This window comes from Alternaria postmessia (assembly GCF_024291825.1).
Source record: "Alternaria postmessia strain BMP 2775 chromosome Unknown scaffold_18, whole genome shotgun sequence".
NCBI lineage: Eukaryota > Fungi > Ascomycota > Dothideomycetes > Pleosporales > Pleosporaceae > Alternaria > Alternaria postmessia.
This window is the reverse complement of record NW_026260091.1, coordinates 232651-242673: the sequence shown is the minus strand read 5'-3', so window position 1 is coordinate 242673 and position 10023 is coordinate 232651. Positions and strand designations below refer to the sequence as shown.

The 10023-nt window shown below is 53.5% G+C and overlaps 3 protein-coding genes across 3 annotated transcripts; 2 read left to right on the top strand and 1 right to left on the bottom strand.

Annotated features, from left to right (window-relative positions):
- Nucleotides 1-2112: 2112 nt before the first annotated feature.
- On the top strand, nucleotides 2113-3975 carry J4E82_004040 (uncharacterized protein; the record flags this gene model as incomplete). Its single annotated transcript, XM_051730323.1, has 4 exons — nucleotides 2113-3089; nucleotides 3143-3233; nucleotides 3283-3464; nucleotides 3513-3975. 4 exons carry the CDS (start codon nucleotides 2113-2115, stop codon nucleotides 3973-3975), a joined length of 1713 nt encoding a protein of 570 aa, XP_051589951.1.
- Nucleotides 3976-4979: 1004 nt separating this feature from the next.
- Nucleotides 4980-7908, bottom strand: RPN1 (proteasome regulatory particle base subunit; the record flags this gene model as incomplete). The annotated part of the gene is made up of 5 exons (XM_051730322.1): nucleotides 4980-5000; nucleotides 5055-7014; nucleotides 7063-7577; nucleotides 7638-7702; nucleotides 7770-7908. The coding sequence occupies 5 exons, from the start codon at nucleotides 7906-7908 to the stop codon at nucleotides 4980-4982; spliced, it is 2700 nt and encodes an 899-aa protein (XP_051589950.1).
- Nucleotides 7909-8273: 365 nt separating this feature from the next.
- On the top strand, nucleotides 8274-9626 carry J4E82_004038 (uncharacterized protein; the record flags this gene model as incomplete). The annotated part of the gene is made up of 2 exons (XM_051730321.1): nucleotides 8274-8336; nucleotides 8400-9626. The coding sequence occupies 2 exons, from the start codon at nucleotides 8274-8276 to the stop codon at nucleotides 9624-9626; spliced, it is 1290 nt and encodes a 429-aa protein (XP_051589949.1).
- Between the last annotated feature and the right edge of the window lie 397 nt (nucleotides 9627-10023).

Sequence of the window (10023 nt, the reverse complement as noted above, 5' to 3'; positions counted from 1 at the left end):
TGCAACATATGCGACACGGTAATCAGTGCGCTTGCGCCCACGCAACACGCGAGGAAGCGGGACATGTTCCATTCGTGAGTCTGTATCACTCCAGCGCCATCAGGTCTTTGGTGGAGCACCTGAGGATCTCGTACACGATGCAGGTTAGTACCTTGTCTCTCACTAGGTACAGGGCTGCCAGCTTGTTCGACACCTATCCATAACTCATACTATCTTTAAGTATACTCGGAAAGGTTCATCGCACATGGCTATCTTCGTTGCGCTTGTCTTGTATGAGCGGCGAGGTTGGTCGGGCCACAGGCGTCGGATATACTCCTTGCATCTGCGTCTTGGTGCAGATATTCATGTGCCCTATCAATAGCCTCGAGAATGCAGATTTTATCGCCTTGCACATCAAGAAATTCTCGGACGGCGGCGCATCTCCAATGACATCAGCTGGACTTTTCCATATCCGTCTCGAGACCGCGACTCGAAGCTTTACAATCGGCAACGGCTGCACTGCGCCGGCTCGTCGCGCAGGTTACGGGCGTGCAACAGGTGCGCCGCCCCGTCAAGCTATTACAGGTCTGTGATGGGATGGCGGCAGTTTTGCTGTAAAGCATTGTAAGAGAGTCACCCTGTTTGTGTAGCCACACTAAGCGCCAAATAGACTGGATGGTCTTCAAACAGAACCTGGGCATGTCTCGAGGTCTGGGAAGGGCTGTTGCGTGTACCCGCATGCTGATCAATGCGTGGAGGTGAGGAAACGACAGGTCTAGTTTTCATAACGAGAGCCTGCGCGCCAAAGTCATCGCGTCTGTTCAATTCGACGTGCGTGGATACTGTCCGCAACTCAACAAACGATGACATACCTTCTTTTCGACGTCATGTTACGAGACTGTTCAGCCCTGCTGCAAGGGCGACATGGCTGCATCAGCCATTGCCACAGTGAGAAGCTGGCTACTTAAGTGGAAGTTAGACTCGACACGTACCAGTTGACGCCTTGTCATTTGTATGCTACGCACACCGGTCCAAGAAAGGCATGGCTGCAAAGATGCATGTGCGAGGAGTGCACCACTGATGCGACTCGTTATGCTTGCAGCGCTCGCGATACCGTGTTCCTGGTACGCGCATTCAACACTGTGCGTGCTTGATTGTAGCGGATATATAAGAGCAACACGTTTTGCACCACGGTGAGTAGGACAGCACCACAGCTTCGCTCGAAAGCCAGGTTTGACATCACTATCTAACAGCTCTTTCAACAATATTACTCAGAGACTGCCGCGGCGCGACAGCCAGACAGAGAAGCCACGATACGCAGGGTGCGAGTGTTGCATGTTCTCATCCGTCCATTCTTGCTCGGAGTGAATTCACTAAGAATGTGAGTGTTTCCTGTGTTGTCACATTTCCTCTTCGCAACTTCCCTTTGTCGAGATTGAGGCTGCCGGTTACAGTCCGCCGGTGGTCTTCCACCGAGACATCGCGACTGCTCTTTCCCCATCTGCTACGCCTAGACGCCATCATCGAGTACAACAGCTCGCCTCATCCTATCGTCCCTCGTCTCTTCTTCACTCTTCTTCACTTCTTTCTCACCAATACGCATCAGTGGCCACATTCTTTGTAGCTTTTCCCAGGTCAGTCAGTCTCCGTCTCAACCTATCTCTCACTGTCATGCAGCATTCCGATACTGACGTCTCGGCAGCTTTGGAGTCACTACCAGTCCCGCACATTGCACAAGTTTGACATTTACGGCCCAGTAAGTCCCTTTCACTTTCACCATCCCATTTTTCTGCCTCATGCCCCGCTCTGCCACCGCCAGACCTAGTGAGCTCCTCCCCCACATTGGCTGGCGAGGCCTGCTTTGCTCGTCCTCATCGATCACCGAGCAAACTTGCTAGGCCGAACCCCAGCCTCCCCATAATGGATAAAAGCTAATCTTTCGAGCAGAGCAACGTTCTTCTCTGCATCTCAGTCTGTCTGCCAAGCTCGTTGTTGAGATCCTTCGTCGCAGTCGTCCTCAGGCTTGCATCCTTCAGTCTACCTGCCCCTGCTCGTAGCCTCAGATTCCAGCCCCGGAGACCTCATCGGTCTTTCACTCTTCCTTCGGTCAGCGTCACTTCAGAGCTCGCTACAATGTCTACCAACGGTCGCCAGCAGAGCTACGCGCCTCCCAACGCGGGATACAAGGGACAACACATTCTCAACAACTACAACCAGCACGGACAAGGTCACGGGAGCGCTCAATACCTCCCTCGAGGTCTGCCTATGTCCCCCCACGGTGATAATGGTATGCAAGGTCTGACGAGCAACTTGGCAGCTCTCAACATGCACGCATCCTACGGTTCGTCCGCTACCTCCAAGTCTGCTAGCTCTGCACTTTCAGGGGGTTCATCCGACTATGGCAACATTCCTCTTTCTAATGGTCAAGGACTCTGGGTTCCCAACCAGCAGGTTCTCGGATCCATGTATCAGATGATGCCTGGTGCTCAGCAGCAGACTGCCATGGCGGCTTCTCCTAGCATGTACAACCACACCGGTGCGTACGTTCCGCAGGCAGCTTACCAATATGGCCAAGCTGTCATCGATAACAGCGCTATACCACCGGCATGGGCTGCTCGAATGTCCTCCGCCGAGATGCCGTCGCTTATGACACCGCGTCGTGACTCTATCTCCTCCAACGAGAATGACAACCCAGGCACACCTTACGGCAGTGGTGGTATGTATCACCGCTTTGGCAACAACACGGCTATTATGGATCGCTCGCCGAATGCCCTCTACTCCAGCAGTGCCACTCCTTCGCCATCACAGCTGGTCCACCCCTACCAGGTCATGGCGCCCACCCCGAAGCAGCAGACCATGCCCACATTGCCTCCCAATCTACTGGCATTAGTGCACCAGGAGCCCCCCATTCCTCGGGCCATTCCCGCTCCTAGCTCCCCGCACAAGCCACTCGACCGTAGCCTGGAGAACAAGACTGGTGAGACCAACGTTTACATCCGAGGCCTGTTGCCCGAGACCACTGACGAGATGCTTCACTTATGGGGCAAGCGTTTCGGAGACATCCAGAGCTCCAAGTCCATCATCGACCTGAAGACCAACCTTTGCAAGGGGTAAGCAGTTCCCCAAGCATCCCATCGCCCCAATGACTGACTATCCTTCGCAGCTTCGGATTCATCAAGTACCATAACTTCGAAGACGCTGAGGACTGTATCCGCGGCTTCCACTACCTCGGATACGAAGTCAGCTTTGCTCGGGTATGTTTCCTTACGCTCATATGCAATGAACTTCACTGACGCTCTCTAGGAATCATTCTACTCCAAACTCAAGAAGTTCGCCGACGAGTGTAACACCAATCTTTACGTATCCAACATCCCCAAAAACATGAACGAACATGAGCTCGCCTCCATCTTCGCACCTCACAAGGTCTGCTCGAGCAGGATACTTCGTGACTCTTCCGGTACCGGCCGTGGTGTCGGTTTTGCTCGGTAGTTCACCCGTGTGCTACCAATCTGAACGTCGTTAACGGTCTATAGCTTTGAATCTCGCGATATCTGCGACGAGGTCATCAAAGAGTTCAACAACACTCCTGTGTCTAAGCCCGGCGGCGAAGAGCACCTCATTCAGATCCGCTTTTCCGATACACACGAGCAGAAGATGTTGAAGCAGCAGACCGCAGCTGGCCGTGTCTTCCGTGCTGCGGAGTACGAGGTCGGTGTTGCCCAGGCTAGGGCACTGGGCACGCCCGAACGCTACCTCTCCGTCTCTCCGATACCTGCAGGTCATGCCAACGAGTTCGAGATGTTCATGCGTGGCCAGCGCCAGCCATGGTCACCACCAGTGCCATCGACCCTTGGCCCAGCCCGATCTTACTATATGCCTCAGGGCGGACCCATCAAGAGCGACGATGGTGTTTCTGACAACGGTGTTGATGTCAAGACCAACCCTGCCACTCCTGTGAAGGCCGATACGTCTGCTTCACCGAGCCCCACCAACTAAGCATGCACCGCCTCTTCCGGGTCGACCATCGATATACCTTTCGTGTACGCACTATTCTTCATGATCGCTTCTTCACCATCCTCCAGTCACATTTCCTTGGAGACTCCTTTTGGCATCGATCCTATACCACAAGTATACTCTACGAAGGCCACGCTATATCAACATGCCACGACACGACGCTTTCGTCGTTCCTTTCTGTCGCTTGTTCTGACTTCCATGCCCACATCGTTGGGCCCCTAATACTTTGCTCTTGGCGCCAGCACCTCGAACGTATCCTTCTCATCGGCAGTCCAGTCTCGCGTTTTCCTTTCAACTAATATATTTCAGTTGCTTCTTTCACATTTTAGAAGTATTTATTAGCATCTGGGCAAGCCAGCAAACCAAAAGGATCTTAGTGGGTCATTCAATGTATCTCTTTCTCATCGATGGCAAGGGCAGGTTTCATCAGCGGTGGCTAGGGCTATGGTCGGATTTGTCGTAGTCTCGATAGTTCGTCGTATAATAGATCTTCTTCCAGCTCAGATTTGTGCTGGTGTTTGCTCTTCAATAGTTGTTCCCTCTGACATCTCCAAAGCCTCTTCCCGCCCAGGTGCCAACGACTCGTTCCGTTCAACTCCACATCAGATTCGCATTGAGTCTTCACCGTGTCAACATGAGACGACGAAAGAACCTTGTAATATCTTGGCACCCAATCTGGGTGTAGTGAAAGGGCATCGCGTGCTTCTGTGGTAATTGTAGCTTGACCTTGGTCACTGTCGCATTTATATTCACGCTAGACTTCGCTGAAAGGAGCATTTGTGTCAATACTTTCATTTCAGTTCATTGCTCTTGCACATCTATATATACAACGGTGTGCCCCTCGGACTTGTCGTTGTGTCAGTGCGAGGGGTGAGGCAGGGACCGTAATGCTATTAGAATGCCAAAATGCTTGGTGCAGACCCTCTATATGCCCTGCGCGATGTCCTAGACATCTCTTCCTTCTTTCCGCCTCTCACCGGAGTCCTTCAGTCCTCCCACTCTGGGTTCTACAAATCATGTTAGTCTGGCTAGTAAGATCACAATGAGTTGGAATATCATACCTTTCGCAGAATGACCACGCCCTCCAGTACGTTGGTGAGGCTAAGGTACTTCTCGTCTTCCAATTCGGCTCGCTCGCCGTGCGCCAGCAGTACCGGCGTGCTCTGTGTTTGCCATCCGGTGATGGTCTTTGGCCTACCAGCCTGGCCAACAATATCGACAGCCTGACCAACGCGGACGTTGACCGTCAATGGCTTGAGGTCCTCGTCGAGCGTGATGAGGAAGCGCGGTGACATGGCGGTAGCGAGGTAGTAGAGAAGGTAATGTGAGTCACCAGCAACGAATGACTTGGCATCGATCAGGGAAACAAGAACAGTGAGAAGACCCGAAGCCGCTACGCGAGACAATACCTGACGGTCGGTATGGAACGGGTTGAGGGATAGTGTGCCCTTTCCTGCGTGTAGCAGACCTTGTGCTATGCGTACCATGAAGAGAGCGTTGGGGTCACGGTGGTAGTAGCTGGCCAATTGGCGGAGCAGTTGTGCGAGACGGGCGTTGTTGGTACCAGCACCGCAGAGACCCATGGCGAAGATGGCGTTGATGGCGACATCATTGTCGTTGTCGTGAGAGTAACGCGAAAGAGTGTCGTAAACCTTCATCTGCGGGTTGCTAGGGCTGATGAGACCCAAAGCGAGAGGCACAGCCTTGCGGATGTTAGCCTCGCCATAGTGCATCAGATGGCCGAGTGTGCGGAGGATCATTTCTTGGCCAACATCCTCGCCCATGGCGACTAGTGAGAGACCAATGACAGCGTAAGACTGTAGTAGCTCGTCACCCTTCTTCTCCTCGTTCTCGTCCTCGATGTGCTCATTGCAAATATGGAGCAGTTGCTGAATCTTCAGCACAGCACCCGTACCTGCCCACGCGCATACTTCGGTGAGTACAGAGGCTGACTTGGCCATGGGATGGTCGAGCGCCTTCAGTGTCTCCAAGATGACGTCAACCTCTTCTTGCTGGCCGAAGAAAAGTAGCGCAAGACCAAGAGCCATGAATCGGGTCCACTTGTCCTTGAGCTGCTTCGTTCGGTCCTCGTCCAAGAGTGTGTTCATCAAGGCATCTGTGACGTCTCCGTTGGCTGAACCAACAAAGATCATACCGAGAGACAGCGCTGCCATGGCAGAGAGCTGCATATCAAGGCTGGTATCGCTGACGATTGGCAATAGGATGTCCAAAAGGTCTTCCTTATTTGACCCTGCATAGGCGAGACCAAGACCCATGATGGAAGCGAGGCGGATATTCTTGTTCTTAGAGTTGATATTGTCCTCGTCGCCAAGCAGGGCCATGGCGGGATCTGAGTCCATGCGCACACCAGAGTTGAAGATTCCGGTAGCAAGCATGGCACCGGCCTTGACCATGTCGTCCTCAACGTGTGTGTAGGGATCGACCTTATCGAGACCCTCTTCTACGTCCCAGAGCATGAGCATACCCAAAGATGCGGTTGTTGAAAGCATGCCTTCTTCCTTGGTCTTCCAGACCCAGCTGCTCTTTGTGTTCTCGTTAAGCATGAGCTTATCATTTGCATAACCGGTGTTGACAAAGGCGTTGACGAAGGCGGAGGCGAGGTTGTGTCTGGCAGAGTCGGTGTTGGTGAGTCCGGCAGTCCTGCTGCTCTCAAGATGTGTCTTGTAGATGTCGTCAGGGGTCTTGGGGTCGAGAATATTAAGCTCCTTGCCCAGCGCCTTGAAGTGATCAGGCAGGCGCGTGTTGTTGATGCACTCCTGGAGCTCGGGGTCTTCGTCTTCGGAGACGTCGAGCCATATCCGCTGTCGGCCGCAAAGGTAGGCCATCTGTCTTCGAATTGACTTGTCTTTGGTAGCGTTGAAGGCTTCGTGGATGAGATCGGTCTCGTGTAATCGTATCGCGATGACGATTGCCTGTGTGTACTGCTTGTATTTGGCGTAGATTCGGTAGGTAGTGCGGAGGAACTTGTCGTTGTCCGGGTAAGTGAGTAGGGGTACGTTGCTGCTGATGTCAGTGTCACTCGTGTAGGCGAATGCGACAATGTCCTACCTGACCATGTATAGAGCGACTCTCGAGTATGTGTTCTCGTCAATGTATTGCTCAATCTGATCAATCATCTCCAGCTCAGACAGGATGTCAACGGCATCCGCCTCTGCGTTGTGCTTGAGGAAGAAGGGGACGAGGTTCGAGGCAAGGTCGGTGACATCGTCGGTGGACTTGTCGTCGTTCAGGCGGTTCTGGTACTCTGTGCCAATTTCCAGCGCAAGGTGGCGCATGTACTCGTGGCCCCAGGAGCCGAGATCTGTTGAGGGCGCCTCAAGACGGTACTTGAGGCAGTCCAGGCGGTCCTCGTCAGAATACGTCATTCCCAGAACAGACATCATGTCGGCGAGCGAGCGCTTGTTCTCGCCTGCGGGCCATGATGCGTAGGCCTTCTCTAGGGCCTCGTAGTGTGGTCGGAGGAACTTGAGCGGCTTGGGCACGGCCGTCATGGAACTCGTCGATGTCTTGATGAATTCCTTGATCTGTTCGAGCGCGGGCTTGTAGAGGCTGGTGTCGGATCCCTAGTAAACACATGAGGTCAGCGCATGCTGCGAGGGGCAGCTTCCATGGTAGCAGCTCACCAGTATCCGCTCTGCCAGCATGTCCAGGTCGCTCTTGAGCTGTTGATCTTCCTCGCTAAGCTCCTCTGTGGTTCGCAGTCAGTGCATGTCCATGACGATAGCCACTACAGCTGTGCCCAAGACAAAACATACCGCCAGTTGTCGCAACACCGCCCTTCTTGTCGTCAAGATCTGGCTTTGCATCCTTGCTCTTGTCCGCGTCGTTGTTTGCCGGCGCCTTGCCCTTGCCCTTGTCGGCGGCCGTGGGCTTCTTCTCGTCTTCCTTCGCCATGTTGATATGTAGCTAGGACAAGCGGCGAAGTGTGTGTCGGGACGGAGCGGCGTGGATAGCGACTGTGAAGGGGAATCCGGGGGGGCTATGAGATGTAGATGGCCGCTCAAATGGGTCGGGAGAGCGAGAGGCAAGTCAAGTGGGGAGAGTGATAATGGCGGATTGATGTCGATGAGGCAGCTCTTGCTTCGCGTACACCACTTCCGCCGCGCTAGGGCCAAGCACCGTCCACCGATGATGAGCGCCGCCGCCGCCGCCGCTCAGGCCTTCGAGAAACCTCCAAAAATTATTGTCGTCGCACCCAAACCCCGGCGTATTCCCCAACCCGCACCCGCAAGGCTTTCCGAGTCGCACAATCTCTCACCATGAAGCTGAATGTCAAGAACATCCGCTATCTGGCCGCAGACGACTGGCGCGTCCTCACTGCGGTATGCGCCCGCACTGTCTTTCCGTACGTAGTGGGGGACTAACGCTGATGAAGACCATGACAGACAGAGATGGGCAGCCGCAACCATGAAGTCGTACCAACCCCCTTGATTGCCCAGATCGCTGCCCTTCGCTCAGGCACCGGCGTCCACAGGTGCATTTCCAACCTCGCAAAGATTGGCCTCATTGCCAAAGTCCGAAACGCCAAATATGACGGCTACCGGCTCACATACGGCGGGCTCGACTACCTTGCCCTGCACACCCACCAGAAGGCGTCGACGGTCTACTCGGTCGGCAACCAGATCGGCATAGGAAAAGAGTCGGATATCATTGTCTGCGCCGACGAGACGGGCAAGCAGCTGGTTCTCAAGATCCACCGTCTGGGCCGCATATCTTTCCGCACCGTCAAAGCGAACCGTGACTATCTGCGCAACCGCCAGGGTGGGTCGTGGATGTACATGTCGCGCCTCGCTGCCCTGAAGGAATTCGAGTTCATGAAGGCTCTACGAGCAGAAGGATTCCCAGTGCCCGAGCCGGTCGGTCAGAACAGACATACAGTCATCATGAGCCTCATCGACGGTTTCCCTCTGCGTCAAATCTCAAAAGTTGGCGATCCGCAGGAACTCTACGCCGAACTGCTCGCCCTCATCGTTCGTCTGGCGCAGTATGGTCTGATCCACGGTGACTTCAACGAGTTCAACATCATGATTGAAGAGAAACCCGAAAAGGACGACACCGTGTCACTGGTGCCCACGCTTATTGACTTCCCGCAAATGGTCTCAATCGATCATGCCAATGCCGAATACTACTTTGACCGCGATGTCGCTTGCGTAAAGCGCTTTTTCGATCGCCGATTCGGCTTCAAAAGCGACGAGCCAGGTCCGTTCTTCAAGGATGCCACCAAGAAGCTTGTCAAGAGGTTGGACGTCGAAGTACAAGCGTCTGGCTTCAGCAAGAAGATGGCGAAAGAGCTGGAACTTTACATGAAGGAGCATGGCATCGATGGTGATGCTGGAGACATTGCCACAGGAGTAGAGGGAGAAGAGGTTGACGGCGACGATGACGATGAAGGCGGCGAGGAGGACGAATTTAGTCAAGAGGAAGACGGCGGCGTCTCCCTCCAAGGTGGCCCTGTAGGCGACGAACAACCTACTCTTGCCTCACAGATGACCATACTCGAGATTCGAGACAACGACCCACTACCAGACCTCAAGGACATTAAGCCGCCTCCACCATCCGAGCCCACCATGACCACGAAGGCTGCCAAGAAGAAAGCCGGGTGGGCCATCTAGACCTGTCAACTACATCTCGTTTCCTTCCCATTCCTGCGATACCCAGACTCTATGACTACCTTCAGGCCACCTTTTCATGAAAGAACAAAAGTTGATAGAATTTATATTTGTATGACTCGCGTCCAATGGAGGCATATGAATCACGATCACATTTCTATGGCACATGAAACTTTTTTTCTGAGTTGTGCTCATTGCTAAAAATCTGCCCTAAGGGTATACATGGTGGTTTACGTTGCCATGCCAATGGATAAGTCACGGTGTATACTTTTAGAGTAAGTTTTTACGTCTATCCAAGCCATCTTCATCCCAACTTTCAACTCTCGCTTTAGTAGATTCTCGATTACTGCGCGCGGTATCCATAATTCTAGGGTGTACCAAGCGCCCAACAAAGCGGAAA